A 24,496-nucleotide genomic window follows, 5' to 3' on the forward strand; every position below is an offset into this window, starting at 1 on the left:
TACGCAATATCCTGTTGCAGAGAATGCTCAACAACAGAGGCAGAGGGTGTATACTGGCAATACGCAATATCCTGTTGCAGAGAATGCTCAACAACATTACTATCATGACCTTGGTGCCTGTTTCACCACACGTACCATCTGGATTCTTCCCCCAGACACCAGTTTCTCAGAACTCCACAGGTGGGAACTAGCGCCACAACATGTCCTTGATTCTCACCACCAACCTATCCTTAATTTACATTAATTTCTTCTGTCTTGGCATTTCTTCACAGTAAGTACTCTTTTCCTCTCTTTGTTTCAGTTTTATGTGTCTTTCATTGTCTTACTTGTCTATTTTTCACTGCCCCCTCCCACCTCTGTTACGTACAATGTGCTTAGAAATGGCTCACGCTGTATAGCGCATTCTGTTACTTTGAAAAAATAAATTGTTTTTAGGGATGCTAAAGATAAATAAATAAGGGTTTTAAGAGCAAATAAAGACACATTTAATCAAAATGCAACATAAGTACCCTTAAAATGTCTCTCACGCCTGTCCTCATCCAATATCAAGATGAGAGAAGGTAATTACATAAGTTATTTGACTATTTCACAGTTATTAATATTGTCACAGAAGAACAGCAGGGTCACCATGGTACAGTGGTTATGATACTAGACTGTTGCATAGAGGGTCATGAGTTCAAAACTGTGAAATTTTAATTTCTATGTTTGGTTCGAGTACATTCTAGAAGTATCCACAAATGTCAAGAATCATTGTACTGGAATGTTCTGTAACTGTATATATACCGTATGTGTTCTGGCCAGAGGCAGTTCGCTCCATGCTCTTGTATGTGCAAGTGCTGAATAAACCTTCGTTAAGTGAAGTGGGTGTTCGTCATTCATGTAATTACACCTTCTTCTATGTGACATTATTCTGGTGGAGGCGCTGGGTATTGGAACTTGTGATTGCGCACACTATCGACAACACAGTGGCTCCCATCAGGCCACAACAGAGCTGCCATTTACGTGGCGAGAAACCAGAGTTCGAGCCATATTCAACAGATCGCAATCTATCAGAGACTGAAGAAGAGGAGGACGTTACGATGACAGCAACTGTGTGCCACCACATGAGACATCCTTCCAGGTTCTCTGGTGACAATCGCAAAGATCGAAACAAGTGGCTGCAGGTATATGAGCATAAAGCCAAATTTAACAAATGGGATGACACTATGTGTTTGGCTAATGTGTTTTTCTACTTGGAGGGCACTGCCAAGAATGGTATGAGAACAATGAGGAGACATTAACAAGCTGGGAAGTGTTCCAGGCAGAACTGGGCAAGTATTTCAGTGACACACAACAACAGAAGTGCAAGGCTGAAAATAAATTAAAGTGCAGGGCACAGTGTCCAGGAGAAACTACAGCATCCTACATTCAAGACGTCTTGGAGCTGTGTAAAGTAGTGGATCCTAGAATGAAGGCGGAAGATAAGGTTGCACATCTCATGAAGTGTGTTGCTGAGGACATGTATCAAGCCCTACTCACGAAGGAGGTTTCGACAAGCAGACGACTTCATAAAATGGTGCCAGTACATCGAGACAATGCATTAAAAAAGAATTACAAGAAGTTTGAACGGCTTCCAAACATTGTATCGATGTCTGTGATGTAGGAAGAAACTGATTCACAAGTGTTCTTCGCCAGATAGTGAGAGAGGAAGGTCAGAAGGCACTTGGATTGCACGGTGAGCGAAAAACTGAGACACTTCAAGAGGTCATAAGGGAGGAAGTGGAACAGACATTTAACCCAATCTCTCATCCTTCATTTCCCTTTACAATGGTGAAAATGTCAGGACCCAGGTGAAGTTACGCTCCTACAATGCCGCATGAGGAACCTGTTTAGGCACCAAGGAAGACTGAAATCTAGAGGACTCAGGATAACCAACCTGTAAGTTTCCACTGCGGTCGACCGGGACATGTGGTGCACTGTTGTCGAGAAAGGTGGCAGATATTTGATGGTGCCTGTGCCAGAAGACAGCAGACTGATCTTAGCCGACACCAACTCCGGGCCGACGAAGATGAACAAGAAGATAGGGTGCAGGATGATGTAGGTCACCATCGCCACAAGCTAGCCACTAGAGAGGACGCTCCCCAACATGCTGATCAAGGTCTTCATCGCCATTTAGAAGCTCCAGCCAATCAACTAGCTGCACAACCTGAAAACTAAAGGGTGCGACCTTCCTTGGAGGTGAGGCCATCAAAGAGAAAAATCCTCTTCCGTCGATCACTACAAAAATGATAGGAAACTACACTGATATCTGCACGGATGGCCGACCAGCTCAAGCGCTTGTGGACTCTGGAGCATCATAATCATTCATTTTGGAGAAGTACCATCATCAGTTGCAGGAAACTGTATTTATTGACAACAAAACAGCTGAAGGTGGCTAATGGGAAATATGTAAAACCTAAAGGAAGATGTGTGATTTGTGTGGGCATGAGTGGCCATACACAGCCCTTTGAATTCATTGTCTTACAAGAGTGTAGTCTAGATGTCATTCTCGGATGGGATGTTTTGAAAGCTTCTGAGGCAATTATTGTGGTTGCTCAAAAATTATGCTAGACGAGATGAGATACTGTGGACAGGAAGATGCGCATCCGAGTGTGTGGAGACTATGTGTGCTGGATGAAGTGGTCATTCCTGCAGTCAGCACTAGAAAGGTAACTGTCATGTGTCATGCCATGCATCAACCCATGGATCTTGTAGTGGAATGTAAGAGAAGCATACCACTGAAGAATAACTTGGTCTTTACAGCCTCTGTCATCTCATTTCAGAACAGTTTTGGTGAATTGTGGATAATTAACTGTCGCCAAGAACTGCAGATTCTTCCAAGACACATGTGCATAGCAAATGCTGAGCTGTTAATTGCCGATCAGCTGAGCATCACAGAAACCTCCGACGCCGAGTCTGTGGGCAAAATTAGCACTACCACTATGAGACAAGATGATCTAGCTCGATAGTCACCAGATCTCACTAAGGAGCAACAGAAGATTCTACTTGCCATTCTTCAAGAGTTCTCTGAATGCTTCAATCTGCAGGTGAAGAGCAAATTAGACAAATCGACGGTGAAGCACTGGATTAGCACTGAAGACCATCAACCAATAAGCCAGAGACTGTCCTGCGTGTCAGCAACGGAACGTTGAATAATTCGCGACGAGGTAGTGAAAATGATGAAGAATGAATCATCCAGCCTTCGCAGAGCCCATGGTAGTCACCAGTTGTTCTCATCAGTTAGAAGAATGGCAGTTGGTGCTTTTGTGTTGATTACAGGAAGCTTGATAAGATAACTGAAAAGGATGTTTACCCTCTTCCACGAACTGATGATACCCCAGATTGTCTGAAGTGGGCCAAATTTTTCTCAACCAGGGACATGTACTCGAGATACTGGCAAATTGAAGTAGATGAGGCTGATCATGAGAAAACTACATTCATCAGCCCTGATGGTCTGTATGAGTTTAAGGTGGTGCCGTTTGGTTTGTGTAATGCACCAGCAACTTTTGAACGGATGATGGATAATCTTCTACGTCATCTGAAGTGGACAGTGTGTCTTTGTTCCTTAGATGACATTATAGTGTTCTCAGAGACATTTGATGAACATATAAAAAGACTGAGGGCCGTTCTTAAGTGTCTCCAACAAGGCAGACTGAAACTTAATCCAAGAAAGTATCTCTTTGGAGCAAAAGAAATCAAAATACTTGGACACTTTTTGTCAAACTAAGGTGTGCGGCCATACCCAGAAAAGGTGAGATCTATAATGGAGTTTCCTATTCCTAAAACTATTAGAGATGTGAGAAGCTTCCTTGGATTATGTTCTTATTACCGTCGTTTTATCAAAGCTAGGCCACTCCAAGAGTTGTTAAAAGCCGATGGTGCTCAACAAGATTCTTTCGATGTGTTGTGAAAAGCTCTGACAACTGGCCCTGTACTTGGTCTGTATGACGAGAGAGCACTCACAGAACTACACACAGATGCCAGTGGGTATGGGATCAGTGCTGTTCTGGTGCAAATTTCGGGTGGAAAAGAGATGGTTATAACCTATGCTTCTAGGACACTTACAAAAGCCAGGAGAAAATACTCAACTACAGAAAGAGAATGTGTTGTGATCTGGGCCATGTGCAAATTTAGACAGTATCTCTATGGAAGGCCATTCACAATTGTTACAGAGGATGCAGCAGCATGACTCACCAGGTAGGCACTACATCTTCAAGAGTATGACATTACCATAGTGTACAACAGTGGAAGAAAACACCAAGATGCCGACTGTCTCTCAAGAAACCCTGTGCAAGACCATCAAGACTTTGATGAAGATAGTGACTGTCTCACTGCATTCCAGGATCTCTCTGCTAAGGAAAGATGCCAAGATATCTCAAATTATGCTTGCCTTAAATTGGTCAGAGGATGTGAAAGGACAATTTAAGGTAGTTAATGGACTATTTTGCAAGAAAAACTTTGATCTGTTTGGAAAGAGGTGGCTACCAGAGATTCCTAAACACATGCACTTGGATGTTTTACAGAAATTCCATGACACACCTGAGGCCAGACATTTAGGGTTTATTAAGACATACAATAGGATCTGCAAGAGATTTTTCTGACCAGGTTTATTTAAGAGTGTCCATCACAATGTGTCTCACTGTTGAGAGTGCCAGAGGAGAAAGGCAGTTCCTCAGAAATCACCTGGCGGACTCATACCAATTCCACCAGCTGAAACGCCTTTCCAGCGTGTTAGGATTGACCTCCTCAGGCGATTTCCAACGTCTGCTAGTGGCAGTAGATGGATTATGGTTTGCTCTGATTATCTGACATGCTGTGCCTTTACAAAAGCCGTGAAGCATTCAAGGTAGCCAAATTCATTGTGGAAGACATTATATAAAAACATGGTGCCCCAAGGTCGTTAATTATGGATCAAGGGAAGGTTTTTTAATCGAATCTTGTGACAGAGATAAACCGTCGGTGCTACATTACTCATTACATGACGACTGCCTACCATCTGCAAACTGACGTGCTTACTGAATGCGTTAATAAGACTTTGGCCGACATGCTTTCAGTGTTCGTCAATGTTGAGCAAAGCAACTGATATGAGGTGCTACCTTTCGTGATGTTTGCCTACAACACTGCCAAACAAGACACCACAGGATTTATGTTGTTTTTCCTGGTGCATGGGCATGAGGCGACTACGACGATGGACGCTGTGTTTCCGTTACATTCTGATGACGTGGACAACGACTGCATCAGCCAGGTGTTAACCAGAGCTGAGGGAGCTTGGCTTTTAGCTCGACTCCACACACTGCAGGCTCAGGAAAACAATCGCCGAAGGTATGATGCAAGCCACTGCCCTGTTGTGTACCAGCCTGGTGACCTCGTTTGGATCTTCACTCCTGTTCAGAAGGTTGGTCTCTCTGAGAAGCTCCTCAAGCACTACTTTGGACCTTACAAGGTTGTAAGACAGTTGTCTGATGTTACTTATGAAGTTGAAGATTTCGACCCCGACAAAAGACAACGAAAGATGAGAGATACGGTCCACGTACTTCGAATGAAGCCCTATAAGGATCCTATAACCCAGGGTAAATTTGACGTTCCAACAACAAGCGGAAAGGTGATAAAGAGCTTAGTGGCAAAGGAAGTTCTAAGAATATCACCGCGAGGGCGAACATCAATCATCGGGAGTCATAGTATGCAGGACCGATGACTCGTTCCTGTACTAGGAGAACGTAACACCAAGACGCTGTTCCCTTTAGGAGGGAGCAATGTTACAGAAGAAGCTGAGTAGCACAGTTACCATGGTATAGTGGTTATGATACTAAACTGTTGCATAGAGGGTCGTGTGTTCAAAACTCCCCTGGACTGTGAAATTTTAATTTCTATATTCAGTTTGAGTACATTCTAGAAGTATCCAAAAATGTCAAGAATCATTGTACTGGAATTTTCTGTAACTGTATGTATACCGTATGTATTCTGGCCAGAGGCAGTTCGCTCCACGCTCTTGTATGAGCAAGTGAGCAAGTGCTGAATAAAACTTCGTTAAGTGAAGTTAGTGTTCGTCATTCCTGTAATTACACCTTCTTCTCTGTGACAATATTTTTAGCATAGAACAGAGAATAATATACCGTATTTACTCGAATCCAAGCCGCACTTTTTTTCCGGTTTTTGTAATCCAAAAAACCGCCTGCGGCTTACAATCGAGTGCAAAGCAAGCGGAGGCTCTTAAAAATGTTGGTAGGTGCCGCCACAAATAACTTCTGCCGTCGAATATATGTAGCGCTACACAGGCATGCTTTATAGGCTCAAAGATAAATACTGGCACCAAAACCTCTGCGTCAGTAAATAAATTTAAAAAAAAGGGTGGAAGACGAGCTTTTTTTTCTCTGCCCCGAGTTTCGACCACTGCATTTTCATACATTATCCAACGAAGTAAATACAAATTTCGTATTGTTCATCTTCGAATGTAGCAGAATTTCAATTTACTATGAAAATCCAACTGGTAAGACTGCTTGGGATGTTTGTCAATATGACCAACTCTATGTTCAGAATTTTTTCCTACCTGTGAGAAATGGTGGTTGGTAATAGGAACCTGATGAAATGTGAATCACATGCAGTATTCTCTTCACCATAAGAATAATACGAATTTAAACATTTTGCCATGTATTCTTTCGTGTTTGCTGCTATCTTATTTAAATTCTGTCTGCCCAATAAACTACAAAACTAGAGTGAGACAACAGCAAACGCGGAAGAATATACGTATCGTGTCATGTTTATATTCGTATTATTCTTATGCGTAATAGTGATACTGTCAGAAATGAAGCACGGTAACTGACTAGATTTTTAAATCTAAGATGACTAATTTCTGTGCAGAATTTGATGTACTAAAGAAGCGGCCGCAAAGATTTTCAAACGGAGAAAAATTTTCGCTAAACTCTCATTCAGAACATCCTCTATCATTTGGTTCTTGTTGATCATTATCAAAGAAAGCAGCAGCGTAAGTAACAACAAATAGCAGTCTCTTGCCATTGTTTCGCTAATGAGATGATTGCTCTCTCTCTCTCTCTCTTTTTTTTTTACTGTAAGCGGCGGTAGCGCGCACAAAAGCAAGCCATGCCGCGAGCGGCGACAGGCCGTAAACACGCACATCAGAATGCGACAAACAATTCATGGCACAGTACAGTAACGCATTTTCAGCTTAGAGTGACGTAAACACCTATATCAAAGAAAACGGCACTTATCAGATCAAAGCAAAATAAGGAAATCGATTCAAACCAGACGAAGCACGTGAAAAAGGAAGGGTACCCGTATAAATACGGACGGGGCGCCTGACGCATAGCAATGGCTACCTGGTATAGCTTAACTGCTAAGCTTACGACTCGAACCGAACTATTGTAGCTGTATCGTCATTCATTCGACCTAAATTGTGTCTCATATTACAATGGATCAACTTTGTTTCGATTTGGAGGTGCGGCCTAAAGCTTTTCTCTCCCCTTGAATTTCGAGTCTCAAATTTCAGGTGCGGCTTAGATTCGGGAAATTTTTTTTCCTTTATTTCGAGTATCATTTTTCAGGTGCGGCTTAGATTCGAGTGCGGCTTGGATTCGAGGAAATACGGTACATAATAAATCAGTATTGTTTTTAAATACAATTATATTAAATGATAAATGTGTTTTTCTGTACATTTTTACATATGTCTTTCAAGATTCATAAAAGTCTTAATTCATTGCACTGTTCATAATTCCATGTGAATAAATATTATTCTCCTCAGGGCAAGCATTACATTTTGTTTATAGTAATCTCTGTCCTCAGTAATAATAGGCATGGTATGAGGACTGAAAGAAATATATATTAGGGCATGATTTTTCCAGGTTATTTTTTTCCCTTCAAAAGTTGACAAATTTGTGTAATAATTGCTGGTGTCATTTATTTTGCCTTTTAGAGTTCCATACCTCAGTCTGTAAAAATGGAAACCTTATAGAATTGCTTTATTCTTTGCCTGTCCAACTACTAAGAATCCTTTTTCTCAGGACTGTAGATGTACCAAGTCCTAATTTGTGTCACATCTGGTCTGTTAGGACCTTGGTGCTGTGACAAATACACCCAAAAGATATGACCATTTATGTCATATATTTTGGTACATGCAAACAAACCCATCAAAACATATAGGGTGGTTCCTGTTGACCTAGAATCATGAAATTTGGAAAGGAGGATGTTTCACGGTACAAGTAAAGGAAAAAATCTGGAAAGTGTTATTTTGTAATGATATTACATGAAATATATATATTTTGTCGTCATTTTTATCTGACGTCAGACTTGAAATTAAAATGGTCAGTAGTTCTACATTCAGGTTAGTCTGCCATTGTTTGTTTCTTTTACAGCTTGAAACGTCACATTACATGCAGCAATCACTCCATAGTACCTGATGGTGGATAAATTCTGAAACATGTCATTTGAGCAGTAAAGTCTTTCATTGCCTGGTGTTTGACTTTTCGTTGTGATCCAGTCAGCCTCAATGCACAGCTACAGATTATTATAATAATGGCCACCTGTCTGCTGCATGACATTATGTCACACTTGTATTACTGAAATTAAAACATTCTCATCTTGGAATCCCTGAGATGAATATCTTACCAGTATCCATGTTGATAACAGGCAAAAATGGTAGAGATTCTTGATTGCTGTAATGGATGAATGAGTTTGCATGAAACCCTCAAAGCGCTAGTCCTACCCGCACCTGGCCAATTTTTTTTTCCTTGTAACTTTTAGTTTTATTTGCAATCTATTTTTTAAATTTGTTGTAGTTATAATTATATGCCTGCATTGTTGCACAATGTGTATTTTTGCATAAATTATTATGTATTGCATATTTTATTTTACAGTTTTTAACTTAATTGAGAACACAGTAGTAATGATAATAATGACAATAATAATAATAATAATAATAATAATAATAATGGAAATACAGTGACATAATATAATTGTAACAATGACAACTATTTTAACATAATTGTTTAACTTATATCATTATTATCTGTACTACATATAATAATAAATGAATAGCTGTGCTACAAAAAGTATTACATGGTATAGTTCAATGTTATTGTCAAGTTTTCTCTCATATCTGTCCATTATTTATCTAGGACATCTTTGTAACACTCCTTTGCATCATCTGGAATTTCAGAATACTTAAGGAAGGCACACACATCTTTCTCCTTTCCTTTGCTAACTGTATTTTATTTTAATAGAGGAATATCCAGGATGGAATGTAACAATATTATGAAAACAAGAGTTGCTACTCACCGTATAGCAGAGATGCTGAGTTGCAAATATGCACAACAAAAAGACTGCCACAAATAAAGCTTTTGGCCCATAAGGCTTTTGGCAAACACGCACGCACATGCGCACACATGCGCGTGCGCCAACACACACACACTCACACACACACACACACACACACACACACACACACACACACACACACACGAGACTTCAATAATACATAATTTGAGCTGCATGAGATAGTTTAAAACAACAGAATTTGATAAAAGCCTGAAAAATTTTGAGTATGTCATAAAGTTTGCAAAGTCTAATTAAAATGACAGACACAATTATACACTGATCAGCGATAACATTATGACCACTGACCTACCATCAATATAAACCTCTCCAGGTGATACCAGCATCCCCCGTCAAGGAGTGACAGCTGCACGGTGCGTGCTACCTGTATGTGTAATGGGGAAGGTGTGCAATCTATCAGAGTTTGACTGAGGGCATATTGTGATGGCCCAGAGGCTCAGCACAAGCATTTTGGATATTGCACGACTTATTGGATGTTCGAGGAGTGCTGTGGTTAGTGTCTTCAACACACTGTGAAACCATGTTCAGACATTGTGGGGCTGGGTGGCCACTCCTCATTACAGATGTCGTATGTTGCAGTCTGGGCAGACTAGTAAAACCAGACAGAACTGATATCAGATTTTAATGGTGGACAGAGTACAAGTGTGTCTGAACACACAGTGCACCAAACACTCCTAAAAGTGGGTCTACACAGTCGACGACCCATGCATGTCCCAATGTTAACATCACGACATTGGCAACTATGACTGAAATGGGCAATGGACATTGGCTCAGTTGCAGAGCATTGCATGGTCCTACGAATCCGAATACCTTCTTTGTTATGCCAGTGGGAGGGCGCGAATCTGTCATCTTCCAAAAGAACAGCCCCTTACATAAGTACTTTGGGGCTGAGAGAGGCCGGCGGTGTTTCCATTACGCTCTAGGGAACATTCACGTGGGCGTCCATGGGTTCAGTGGAGCTCATGCAAGGCATCACGATGGCCAGGGAGTATTGCACACTGGTTGCTGACCACATACACACCTTCATGATGATCATGTTTCCCAATGGCAGTGGCATTTTTCAACAAGAAAATTCACCTTGTCACAAGGCCAGGAGTGTGATGATGAAATAGTTTGTGAAACACAGTGACGATTTCCAATTGGTGTGCTGGCCTTCAACATGCCAGACCTTAACCCGCTTGAACATATCTGGGATGTGATTGAACATGGTGTCAGAGCTAATCACCTGCTTCCCAGAATTTGAGAATTAGGTGTGTACAGATGTGGTGCTAACTTCCTCCAGCGACCTACCAGGACATGATTGCTTCCACGCCATGATGCGTCTCCACTATTGTCTGTGCCAAAGGTGGACAGACCGGCTATTAGGTAAGTGGTCCTGATGTTCTGGCTGACCAATGTGCATCCGAAATGATCAATATGCTAAAACGAACTCAGTTGCCATGGATGTGATGAAAACAACATTCAAAAATGGATGAATGTTGACAATGCAGATCCAAGGTACCACATCATGCAGGATAGAGAAATTGTAAATCTTGTCACTGATAAAACTGACACCACCAGCGTCTCAGTAACTAGTGGTCCCGAAAATGAAGGCAAAAATATATCATCTACTTCTGAAGCATTTATCTGTTTGGATACTGCCTTGTGAAGGTTTGAAGCTCAAGAGGAAAGTGACAAGTGTTAGATATCTGTCTTTGAAAAAAAAGTGACTTAACTGCTCGTAAGTTGATACTCTTATTTGGACAAACCAAAATTAAGGATGTTAGGCACTAATCCTGTATGTATGTAGTGTACATGCAAAATGAATATTTGTTACATATTTTTTGTTTAATAGGCTTTGCCACATACATTCCTACTGTACATGCCTTTGTTATAATAAAAGAGTCATGATATTGTAAATGTATGTAGTTTTTATTGGTAAATTGGTAAATAAAAGTATACAGTTAGATTATCTGAATAAACAAATTTTCTTAACATTCATGTCCCCCAGTTAGTTCAGATAATCAACACCCTACTGTATTGTTATTCCATCCGGGATTTTTCGTTGTTCAGTTTTTTGCAATGAGTTTGATTACTGTGAAAATGTACTTCTAGGTTCTGCACAAGTCACCATGTCCTGCCGATCAAAACAGAAAAACAATTCTTCCTCAGAATGTACCATACATGGTAAAAATGTACCATTACATAGATACAGAGTCTGCTGTATTCCTTATACTACAGCATGCAAGGTGAGTGAAATTCATATTGTTCTTCATAAATTATAATGCAGACTCCTTTTAGCCATCCCATCCCTAATAACTATTCTTTAATTTTATTTCCAAATTAATGTGTGTGGTAAAAGTAATGTACAAGCTCTAACATTTTTATAAATGCTCCCATACACAAAATCACTTGTGTGTTTCACAAGTCATTTCACATAGTTCTTTCTTGGATGTGCAATAACTATAAAAACAAATATGATTTATGTGTACAATTTCCAAAAAATTATATGGAAAAGAAAAAGTAAAGGAATAATTACGGGAATTAATCTAGCAACTGCTGATCAGCTTACATAAAAATACATGTTTGGTTCATGAGTGTAGAGTGACATAGTAGTCGTAATTGCCATAAAGAATATCTTGTAAGAGTTATCTTTCAGGAGTAGAATTCTTACTGAGAAATTTAAGAGGAACAGAAATAAAGATAAAAATTTAGATGCTGATAAACTGTGACAAGTTCCAAGTTTTCAGTGTATTGGCCGTTGGAAAGACAGTTACTGTAGCTGATAATGAGGCAGCATCATGAAAATAAATGGAGCATGCCATATAACCTCATTGGCTTCACAGGCTGTGCCATCTAGGTATAGCTTAACTGAGTTGCAACATACCTTTTGTTCATGTAATCTCCCTGGTTTCAACCTTCGCTAGACCCATTGTGCTCCTACTTCAACTTCACACATTCCTTCTGTTACCCCCATCTCACCTGCATAGTCATTTGCCTTTCTCTGTGCTCCTTTCCTTTCCTCTCTTCCCACCTCACCCCTCACCCCCCTTCCTCCCTCTCACCACCCCTCCTCCCCCTCACCCTCCCAGCTCCTCCAATGTTGTTCCTAACAGCACATAATCCAGTCCCCACCATGTCCCTGCACATTCCCATAGGCAGTGCTACAACATCTTCCTCCATCCCCTCTCCTCCCCACCCAACACTTCTTCTGTATTCCCAGTATCCACCCCAGCTGGGATCACTGCTTACACCAATGGGGCCACTGTGCCTGGAGATGACTGTGGACACACACGTCAGTTGTGCATGTATGAATGTGTGCTCCATCATCTGATGAAGAACTTTGTCCGACAGCTATAAAATATCCAGTAGTCTACTTTTCAATATTCCAGTCTGCTTTTAAACATCTCTTCTATCTAACAAGTAGCAATCTGGCTTAATTCATATTGTTATTCCTACCAGCCTACAAGAAGGGTGGAAGCAATTAACAGTCAGTCTTAATGCCTCAATCCGAAAATGGCAGAATGGGTTATAGCCAAACTACTGAAGGAAGACAACGTTTGATTACGGCTGAATTCTCACAATGCTATAGATCAAGTAACATGCCATAAAAGCAATATGCAAAAAGTTATGGTTGAGAATTATGAATTATTTAGGAGTAAAGGGGATGACTCACCAAAAGGAAGAAGCACTGTGCCATCGAAAGGCATACAAACAAAAGTACAGAGCTTGGCTAGCTTTTGGAAGGAACTTCCTTTTTCAAGCTTCTAGGAAAAACATGCACACAAATTCACTTACATGCACATGCCTCCACCCTACCATGTGCTGAGTTGATTGTCAGCTCTTTCCTGGCCCACAGTGACTTTACTGGGATGGGATGGGATGGGATGGGGTGGGTGTGGGATGGAGAGGCAGGGAGGGGTTTGGGGGGAGGGGAGTGTCTAGTAGCTTGGGGGAGAATGGGGAGCTGTCTGTGGGCTAGATAGGGGTACAGGTAGAGGTAGAGGTGGCAGGTGGCAGACAGTTGGACATTTGATTTTGTAGACTAGGGCATGAGATAACAGCACACAACTAGCTGATGAAGGACTCAAATTGGCTAGGGGTGCTGTGGCAGGGGAAGGCTCACATGCACACGTGTGCTCACACACACACACACACACACACACACACACTACTGGATGGGGGGAGGGGGCAGTGAGTTACGTTATTTTTAGGCCAGAAAGGTAATGGGAGTGAAGGATGTGCTGTAAGGATAGCTCCCATCTGCGCAACTCAGAAAAGCTGGTGGTGGTGGGGAGGATACAGATGGCAGAGGTTGTGAAGTCGCCATTGAAATCTCTCATGTTGTGCTCTGCTACATGTTGTACCTCTCTGGATGGCCAGCTTGTTTTTGGTAATGGTTTGGTGGTGGCCATTCATTCTAGTTAACAGATGGTTTATTGTCATACCAATGTAAAATGCTGTGAAGTGGTTGCAGCAGAGTTGGTATATTACGTGGCTGCTTCCACAGGTGGCCCAGGCCCTGGTGGGGTAGGATAAACCTGTGATGGGACTGAAGTAGGTGGTGCTGGGTGGGTGGATTGGGCAGGTTTTGTATCTAGGTCTTCCACAGGGGTATGATCCCTGTGGCAGGGGAATGGTGGGGGGGGGGGGGGGGGGGGGGGTGGAGGAGGTAGTGGTATCGGGTGGACTGCGATGTTGTGGAAGTTGGGTGGGTGGTGGAACACCACTTTGAGACGGGTTGGAAGTATGTTGGCTAGGATGTCCCTCCTTTCAGGGCATGATGATAGACAATCAACAGCCTGACAAAGGACATGGTTCAGCCGTTCCAGTCGAGGGTGTTACTGTATGACAAGGAGGAAAGTTGTTTGTGGTTTTTTCTTAGGATGGATGTAAGAATAAGATGTTTGTGGGGAATGGGATGGGAGGTGTGTTTGTCAATTAGGTCTGGAGCGTATTGCCTGTCTGTGAAGGCCTTTTGTGAGGCTTTCAGCATACTGGGTGAGGGAGTTCTCGCCACTGTCTACCACGGATGGCCAGGCTGTATGGGAGGGATATTTTGGTGAGAAAGGGGTGGCAGCTGTGAAAGTGCAGGTGAGTGATGGGTCTGTTGTGGAGCAAGATGTGAGTTGAGCCATGTGAGAGGAAGAAATCGACACCTAGGAATGTGACAAGATGGGTGGAGGAGGACCGGGTGAAGTGGATGAGAGAGAATGTGTTGATGTTGTGGAGGAATGAGGATAAGGTGTCCTGGCCTTGGGTCCTGATTATAAAGGTGTCATCAATAGACCTGGACCAGAGCATGGGTTTGGGGTTTTGGGAAGCTATGAATGTTTCCTCTAGGTGGCCGATGAAGAGGATAGCATAGGAGTGTGCCTTGCAGGTACCCATGGCTATGCCACAAATATGTTTGTATACTTTCCCTTCGAAGGTGTAGCAGTTATGGATCAAGATGTAGTCAGTTAGGTTTACAAGTAATGAAGTGGTGAGTCTAGATCTGCTGGGCATTGTTAGAGGTAGTGTTCAGTCATGAAAAGGCCATATGCATAGGTTGCATCAACAGTGATGAGTAGAGATCCGGGAGGTAAGGGTCTAGGGATGGTGGAGTGCTGGTGCTGGAAGTGGTTTGTATCTTTAATGTGGAAGGCTAGGTTTTGGACAATTTGTAGGCTATGTTGATCAACAAAGGTCGAGATTCTTTTGGTGAGGACACTGTAACCAGCCACTATGGGGCACCCAGGATTGTTAGGTTGGTGGATTTTGGGGAGCTTGTAGAAGAAGGTGGGTGCATGGGCTGTTGCTGGGGTGAGTAGGAAGTTGGATTTAGGGGACGGGTTCTAAGAAGGGCTGAAGGATTTCAGCAGGGAATGGAGGTTGTGTTGGCCTTCTGGGTTGGGTTCTCTTTGGTAGAGGTTGTAGGTGGAGGTATTGGACAACTGGTGAAGGCCTTCTACCAGGTAGTGACTCTGTTTAATCACAACAGTGGTGGAACCTTTGTCTGCCAGGAGGATGATCACGTCAGGATCAGTTGTTAGGTTGTGTAGGTCAGTCTTTTCTTCTGGTGAAAGATTGTTGTTCTTGAGGAGGGACCTGAAGAAGGATGGTGAGGCCAGGTTGAAAGTTAAGAATTCGCAACATCCTAACCCATAAATACTTCACCTTCGAATCGCAGGTATAAAAGCAAATTCGTGGCACAGCCATGGGTACCTGCAAGGCATCCTCCTGTGTCTACTTCTTTGTGGGCCACCCGGAGGAAACATTCCTAGCTTCCCAAAACTCCAAAACCATGCTCTGCTTCAGGCTCATTTATGACATCTTTATAATGTGGACCCAAGGCCAGGACACCTTATCCTTATTCCTCCACAACCTCAACACCTTCTCTCCCATCCACTTCACCTGGTCCTCCTCCGCCGATCTTGCCACCTTCCTAGGTGTCAATCTCGTCTCAGATGCCTCCACTCACATCTCGCTCCACATCAAACCCATCAGTCACCTGTACTGTGACAGCTGCCACCCCTTCCTCACCAAAAAATCTCTCTCATATAGCCTGGCCATCCATGGTAGACATGTCTATAGTGACAAGAACTCCCTCGCCAGATATGCTGCAGGCCCTACAAAAGGCCTTCGCAGACAGGCAATATGCTCCAGACTTAAATCACAAACAGATCTCCCATGCCATATCCTCACATGCACCTGATTCTTATGTCCATCTTAAGAACCAACCACAAAGAAGCACCCCACTTGTCACCCAGTACCGCTCCGGACTGGAATGACTGAACCACATCCTTCATCAGGGGTTTGATTGTCTATCATCACGCACTGAAATGAGGGACATCATAACCAAAATACTTCCAACCCCTCTGAATGTGGTGTTCCACCACCCACGTAACTTCCACAACATCCTAGTCCATCCCATACCACTACACCCCCCCCCCCCCCCAGTCCCCTGCCACAGGTATCATACTCTTCTGGAAGACCCAGATGTAAAACCTGCCCAATCCACCCACCCAGCATCACCTGCTTCAGTCCCGCCACAGACGTATCCTACCTACCCCATCAGGGGCTGGGCCACCTGTGGAAGCAGCCACACAATGTAAGTTCCATGCGGCTTTTCGCGGATGATGCTGTAGTATACAGAGAAGTTGCAGCATTAGAAAATTGTAGCGAAATGCAGGAAGATCTACAGCGGATAGGCACTTGGTGCAGGGAGTGGCAACTGACCCTTAACATAGACAAATGTAATGTATTGTGAATACATAGAAAGAAGGATCCTTTATTGTATGATTATATGATAGCGGAACAAACACTGGTAGCAGTTACTTCTGTAAAATATCTGGGAGTATGCGTGCGGAACGATTTGAAGTGGAATGATCATATAAAATTAATTGTTGGTAAGGCGGCTACCAGGTTGAGATTCATTGGGAGAGTGCTTAGAAAATGTAGTCCATCAACAAAGGAGGTGGCTTACAAAACACTCGTTCGACTTATACTTGAGTATTGCTCATCAGTGTGGGATCCGTACCAGATCGGTCTGACGGAGGAGATAGAGAAGATCCAAAGAAGAGCGGCGCGTTTCGTCACAGGGTTATTTGGTAACCGTGATAGCGTTACGGAGATGTTTAATAAACTCAAGTGGCAGACTCTGCAAGAGAGGCGCTCTGCATCGCGGTGTAGCTTGCTCGCCAGGTTTCGAGAGGGTGCGTTTCTGGATGAGGTATCGAATATATTGCTTCCCGCTACTTATACCTCCCGAGGAGATCACGAATGTAAAATTAGAGAGATTAGAGCACGCACGGAGGCTTTCAGACAGTCGTTCTTCCCGCGAACCATACGCGACTGGAACAGGAAAGGGAGGTAATGACAGTGGCACGTAAAGTGCCCTCCGCCACACACCGTTGGGTGGCTTGCGGAGTATAAATGTAGATGTAGATGTAACTCTGCTGCAACCACTTCATATCATTTTATATTGGTATGATAATGAGACAACTGTCAACTAGAATGAATGGCCACCACCAAATTGTTGTATTGTTGCTAAAAACAAGGTGGACCACCCAGTGGCACAACATGCAGCAGAGCACAACATTAGAGATTTCAATGGCGGCTTCACAACCCATGCCATGTGGATCCTCCCCACCACCAACAGTTTTCCTGTGCTGTGCAGATGGGAGCCATCGTTCCAGAACATCCTTCGCTCCCATAACCTTCCTGGCCTAAAAATAACATAACTCGCTGCCCTCACCCCCCCCCCCCCCACCATCCAATAGTGTGTGTGTGTTTGTGTGTGTGTGTGTGTGTGTGTGTGTGTGTGTGTGTGTATGTATGTGTGGGCGCGCGCCCTAATCTATGAAATGGTGTGCCCAGCTGTCAGCCACTTGTCCCTCTACCTGCACCTCTAGCTAGCCCACAGACAAGTCCCCACTCTCCCATAAGCTGCTACATGCTTCCCCTCAACCTCCTCCCTGCCTCCTGCTTCTCTCCATCCATCATCCTATCCCACCCCACACCCGCACCTCACCACGGTACACTCACTGTGGACCAGGAAAGAGCTGGCAGTCAACTGAGCACAATGTAGGGAGACTTGAAAAAGGAGTTGCATTCCAAAAGCTAGCCAAGCTCTGTACATTTTGTTTGTGTACCTACTGACGATGCAGCAATTCTGCCTTTTCTTGAGTCATTTCCTTTATTCCTAAATAATTCGTAATGCCATAAAAACATGAAGATTCACGTGAAAGACCGTATGTACATTGTCGGAACTGAACGCACAATGAAAAAAGTCAAAAATTTTAATATGTTCCTCAGTGAGGTCCGTCAGTCATGTCATTCAACAGTTCTTAAATGCATGAGCAGCCGTGTTCTTGGAAAAGGATTCTGTTACTGCATTTCACAGTTTTCCAATTTACATTACTTTGCACTTTGAATTGATCGTTGGCTCACATTAAAAAGTAAATAAGTAGGCAGGAAGCTTTCCAGTGTTGTCATGGTTGTTCATGAACTAGACTATGCTTCTTCAGACATTTAGACAGTAAAAAATTCCTGTTTTTCCTTTTTCAATATTTTCATTTATCTGTAGGTGTAAAAAATGTTGGCATTGGTTTCACCCATGGTAATAGCTTGCTTCCCTCATCATGTTATTGCTGCATGTAATCCAAATATAAAGAAATCACACAAATGTCAGAATTGTGTGTACCACTCTAATACGAGGGATATTTTATAAATAATGCACACTAATTTTTTTACTTACATGTTTATTTTGTTTTCAATATCTCTTTGCAGTCCTTTAATACAGTCTCCGTGCTACTCTGTGACTGAATCCTAGCATCTGGAAGTATGTCCATATAGGACATCACTTTTGTTAATCTGTTGAAAGGCTCGAGTAATGATGGTAGAAAGATATTCCAGAGAGAGATGACAACTTCCACGCATAGGCTTTTCAACTTCGGATACAAGTCAAAGTCTGGTAGACTCATTTCCAGGATGTAAGGAGGGGTTCAACAACACTAACCAACCGTTGGTATTCGTGCAGTTTTTGGGCAACAACATTGCCAATATGCTGGCAAGCACTGTCGTGGAAAATGAGGGCCTTGTCTCGAGCAACTGAGGTCAGGTTTTGTGCACTTTTCTGCACAGGTTTTGCATGAATTTATGATAATACACTGCTGTGACATGTGCTCCACATGGGACTCTTATGTATGGTGATGATTCCTCGGTGATAATAAATGAAAATTTATCATTTGCTTGAGCTTTGATTGACTGCACATCAAAATTTTTTTAGATGTGGAGGATCTGGAACTCTCCACTCATTGGGCTGTTATTTGGACTCCAGTTCAAAGTTCCTAATCCACATTTCATCAATAGTGCAATTTGACACAAGAATTCTTGACCTTCATGATTGAATTGTTGCTTGAGCAAGGCTGCAATGTGCAGGTGTTTCTGCTTGTCTACAGCAGTTAAACAGTGAGAGACTATCTCACAGAAATCAATACTGATGTTGAAGGAATTTTTGTGGCTTCCGTGAGTTCCTCATAAATTGCGCTAAGATTTCTTCAAGAGCATCTGCCACACACTCAATTCATCTGTTGACGTTTTTAGCACTGTAAACTCATGACAAAATTCACGTAATGCACTGTGGATTTCTGTCAGGTTTTTGCTGTAAAGTTTTGATCTTGATGTACGACATCTGGTCTTCAACAGTCACAGTCAAAGTGCCTGAGACCCCTGTAAGATCCATTTTTCTCTCTTGAAGAGTACACAGTGAAACAACAGACACATGCTTCTTCCTCAAGCTCCCAACTACATCATCTGACATAATTTTCAATGTTGTTGCATCAGACAGTCCACAGGAATACCAACCTGTGCATTATCTATGAAATGCCTCTCATACAAATGTGTAATTAATTAATACAGTAGGGAGGTTCAGTTAAAATGTAAATAATTTAGTAAAAAGGAGGCCAGTCACCAAATAGCAGAAGCGTTGTCATTGAAAGGGCACATATGAAATAGGGGGGGGGGGGGGGGGGAAACCTTGCTAGGAGTTGGAACAAATCTTTTCAAGCTAGACTATACACACACACACACACGAACACACACACACACACACACACACACACACACACACACACACACACACCACACTCTTACATTGTGCCCACTGAACATACAATGCTGTGGTTGCATTTCAGCCGGTGCCTTGGGTGGGATGGTGGTTGTTTTGGTCGGAGTGGGTAGAGGGAGAGAGGCGGCAGGAGCAAGGGAAGGTGCTTGGGAGTGGGAGTGGGTAAGCAGCGGTTCTCTCCAAACCCCAAGATGTCAGACACTCAGATTGCTACCAAACATTGTATGTCAAGAGAGTATCAACCAAAACTCCAATTTAGTTTGTACTATGTGCTGCCATCCAGTAGAATAGGTGTAAACGTTAATTAAAAGTAACATCAGAACTATGGAGCACAGAAAAAGCATAACTGTGAGTACCTAATATGATAGCTTCTGTGGGGAAGTTCTTAGTGTTTTGGATCATTGTACCAAGGATCCTAGGTTCATACCCCAGTGATGACTTTTTTTGTACTGTGTTACACATGAAATTGTTGTATGGGACTCTTAATACTTCCACATCTGTATCTTTATTCTACCGTTCTGATTGTTCATGTTTATTGTGTGAAACTACAAATGCACTAACTGCTTCATCATGAGTGGTGTCTATTCTGTCGCACATGTCTGACAGAACACCGTACCTATCTATACAGATGTACTAACTTTCTACTTTCAACCAACAAAGCGAAAGCAGACTGCCAAAAGAAAGTTGTTGTTGTAGACTTCAGTCCAGAGACTGCTTGGATGCAGCCCTCCATGCTACTCTATCCTGTGCAAGCTTCATCATCTCCAAGTAACTACTGCAACCTACATCCCTCTGAATTGCTTAGTGTATTCATCTCTTGGTCTTCCTCTATGATTTTTACCCTCCACACTGCCCTCCAATAATAAATTGGTGATCCCTTGATGCCTCGGAATATGTCTTACCAACCGACCCCTTCTACTAGTCAAGTTCTGCCACGAATTCCTCTTTTCTCCAGTTCTGTTCAGCACCTCCTCATTAGTTACATGATCTACCCATCTAATCTTCAGCATACTTCAGTAGCACCACATTCTGAAAGCTTCTATTCTCTTCTTGTCTAAACTAGTTATCGTCCATGTTTCACTCACATACATGGCTACACTCCAGACAAATACTTCTGACACTTAAATCTATACTCGATGTTAACAAATTTTACTTCTTCAGAAATGCTTTCCTTGCCATTGCCAGTCTATTTGTACCCTGTCTACTTTGACCGAAATCAGTTATTTTGCTTCCCAAATAGCAAAACTAATTTAATATTTCAAGTGTCTCATTTCCTAATCTAATTCCCTCAGCATCACCTGATTTAATTTGACTACTTTCCATTACCTTGCATTTCTTTTCTTGATGTTCATCTCATATCCTCCTTTCAAGACACTGTCCATTCCATTCAACTGTTCTTACAGGTCCTTTGCTATCTCTGACAGAATTACAATGTCACCGGCAAACCTCAAAGTTTTTATTTCTTCTCCTTGGATTTCAATTCCTGCTCCAAATTTTACTTTTGTTTCCTTTACTGCTTGCTCAATATACAGATTGAATAACATTGGGGATAGGCTGCAACCCTGTCTCACTCCCTTCACAATCACTGCTTCCCTTCCATGCCCCTTGACTTTTGTAACTGCAATCTGATTTCTGTACAAATTGTAAATAGCCTTTCGCTCCCTGTATTTGACCCCTGCCAACTTCAGAATTGGAAAGAGAGGACTCCAATCGACATTGTCAAAAGCCTTCTCTAAGTCTAGAGATGCTTGAAACGTAGGTTTGCCTTTCCTTAATCTGTCTTCTAAGAGCGGTCATAGGGTCAGTATTGTCTCACGTGTTCCAACATTTCTATGGAATCCAAACTGATCCTCCCCGAGGTTGGCTTCTACCAGTTTTTCCATTTGTCTGTAAAGAATTTGCATAAGTATTTTGCAGCTGTGATTTATTAAGCTGATAGTTCGGTAATTTTCACACCTGTCAACACTTGCTTTCTTTGGGATTGGAATTCTTATATTCTTCTTGAAGTCTGAGGGTATTTTGCCTGTCTCATACATGTTGCTCACAAGATGGTAGAGTTGTGTCAGGGCTGGCTCTCCCAAGGCTATCAGTAGTTCTAGTGGAATGTTGTCTACTCCCGGGGCCTTGTTTTGACTTAGGTCTTTCAGTGCTCTCTCAAACTCTTCACACAGTATCATATCTCCCATTTCATCTTCATCTGCGCCCTCTTGCATTTCCATAATATCGCCTTTAAGTACATCACCCTTGTATAGATCCTCTATATACTCCTTCCTCCTTTCTGCTATCGCTTCTTTGCTTAGAAGTGGTTTTCCATATGAGCTCTTGATATTCATACGAGTGGTTCTCTTTTCTCCAAAGGTCTCTTTAATTTTCCTGTAGGCAGTATCTATCTTACCCTTAGTGATATATGCCTGTGCATCTTTACATTTGTGCTCTAGCCATTCCTGCTTAGCCATTTTGCACTTCCTGTTGATCTCCTTTTTGAGATGTTTGTATTCCTTCTTGCCTGCTTCATTTACTGCATTTTTATATTTTCTCCTTTCATCAGTTAAATACAATATCTCTTCTGTTACCCAAGGATTTCTACCAGCCCTTGTCTTTTTACCTACTTAATCCTCTACTGCCTTCTTTATTTCATCTCTCAAAGCTACCCATTCTTCTTCTACTGTATTTCATTCCCCTTTTCTTGTCAATTGTTCCCTAATGCTCTCTCTGAAACTCTGTTCAACCTCTGGTTCTTTCAGTTTATCCAGGTTCCATCTCCTTAAATTCCCTCCTTTTTGCAGTTCATAATCAATAGATTGTGGTCAGAGTCCATATCTGCCACTGGAAATGTCTTACAATTTTCCTAACTCTGTCTTACCATTATATAATCAAAGAGCTTCGGTACAACCACCTCACATTCTACCAACTTACCCACACAAGATCTACAAAACTAACACTCACAGATATGCCTTTCTTATGCTTCATAGTTCTAGTGTTACTTTTAATTAACATTTACGCATGTTCTACTGGACAACAGCACATAGTATGAACTAAATTGATGTTTTGTTTGATACTCTATCTACACACAACATTTGGTACCAATCTGAGTGTCTGACGCCTCTGGGTGTCAGATGGAGGCAGCAGGTTTGCTGTCTAGGAATGTGGGAGGAAGGGGTGACAGGTGCACAGGCAATGCACATGATGCATGCGTACTGGAGCCGGTGTGATAAGGCGCAGATGAGGGTGATGTGAGAGCATGGATTGGGAATGGGCAACAGAACGGGGGAAGAGGAAAACTATTGGATGGAGGGTTTGGGGACAGTGTGTTTGCAGAGATTGGGACCAGGAAGGTTACAGGAGTGAAGAACATGCTGCAAGGATAACTACCTTCGAAGGAATGTGTCCTAAGTCTTTGAAGCAACATCCTCAGGGATTATAAACAAATCAGACCCTTCTATTCTTCTTTACACATTTTTGTTTCTGGTTTTACGTCACTGTACTTGACATTAAACTCTCTCTGTGCACAAGTCAGTTGTGACGGTGCTGTCTCCATTTAGCCATAAATGCTAATTGACAGCTGCATGATTTCCCTCTGTTGCGACCTGTTTTTATGTGACTGTACCTAATACTTTTATTGGCAGGGCTGTATTTATTAGATTTGGAAGAATAATGATAATAGTTTGATGCCAGCCATTAAATTCAGATTTTGAAAGTAATGAAGATACTGGTGCTGCTGGTGATCTGTTATATTTGCCCACACACAGAAAGTAGTATTCATAGCACATTCCTCCAATTTGTCACTGCTTCCTCACTTTGAATACTCTTAATCCCAGTATCTGCTTCACTTCAAATGACTAATACATATTCATTGAATGCAGACATCACAAAATAGGCACAGGTTGTTATTGTAGATGAATCCAGTCAACATTGTGCAACAAGAACAATACAAAGAGGAAATCAGTTGGATATTTCCAATACAATTTTCACATTGGCTGATGGATGGATAATAATATGACATTTATGTGTGTGCAATAAAATCTCGGTTTTCAGCCACATCTGGCACAGTCTTTTGCTTATATAGGCAAGATTTCAACATTTGGCACCGATGAAAGAGGGCCAAATTGATTCCAGCACAGTAGGTGAGTTAGGATAGCTCATAGCAGCTCCAACCTGCTCCTGGGCTGAATGAAATCAAGTGGCGCAAGGGGCTGGCAGCACGTTTGAAAATTCCACTCCTGCTTCGCAATAATTGTCAAGCAAAGACTGATGCTTGACACTTGTAGGAAGGTGAGAGCAGCACTTTCAAACATGGTGACAGCCCCTTGCGCCACTCTGTCCTGCAGCAAGCCAGAGCTGTTATGAGCTGCCCGACTCACCTTTCTACACGTGTTGTTTTGGACTCAATGATTAGTGCCAAATGCTGCAATCATGACTGTATAAGCAGAAAATCATACCAGGTCCAGTTGGTGGCCTTTACTCCTGTGATGATGGTGGAGATAGCTGTCAAATGCTTGGGTATTTTATTTGAATTGATGCAACTTGAAAACCAAGAAGATT

At 42.3% G+C, this 24,496-nt stretch overlaps 1 protein-coding gene across 1 annotated transcript in view; it reads left to right on the forward strand.

Annotated features, from left to right (window-relative positions):
* Positions 1-24,496, forward strand: part of LOC126480992 (ribosomal protein S6 kinase delta-1) — a 190,846-nt gene that overhangs the window by 114,639 nt on the left and 51,711 nt on the right. The window contains exon 9 of the mRNA XM_050104435.1: positions 11,458-11,591. Coding sequence (XP_049960392.1) covers positions 11,458-11,591 — 134 coding nt within the window. The remainder of the gene's footprint in view (positions 1-11,457; positions 11,592-24,496) is intronic.

This window comes from Schistocerca serialis, chromosome 5 (assembly GCF_023864345.2).
Source record: "Schistocerca serialis cubense isolate TAMUIC-IGC-003099 chromosome 5, iqSchSeri2.2, whole genome shotgun sequence".
Taxonomy (NCBI): Eukaryota; Metazoa; Arthropoda; class Insecta; order Orthoptera; family Acrididae; genus Schistocerca; species Schistocerca serialis.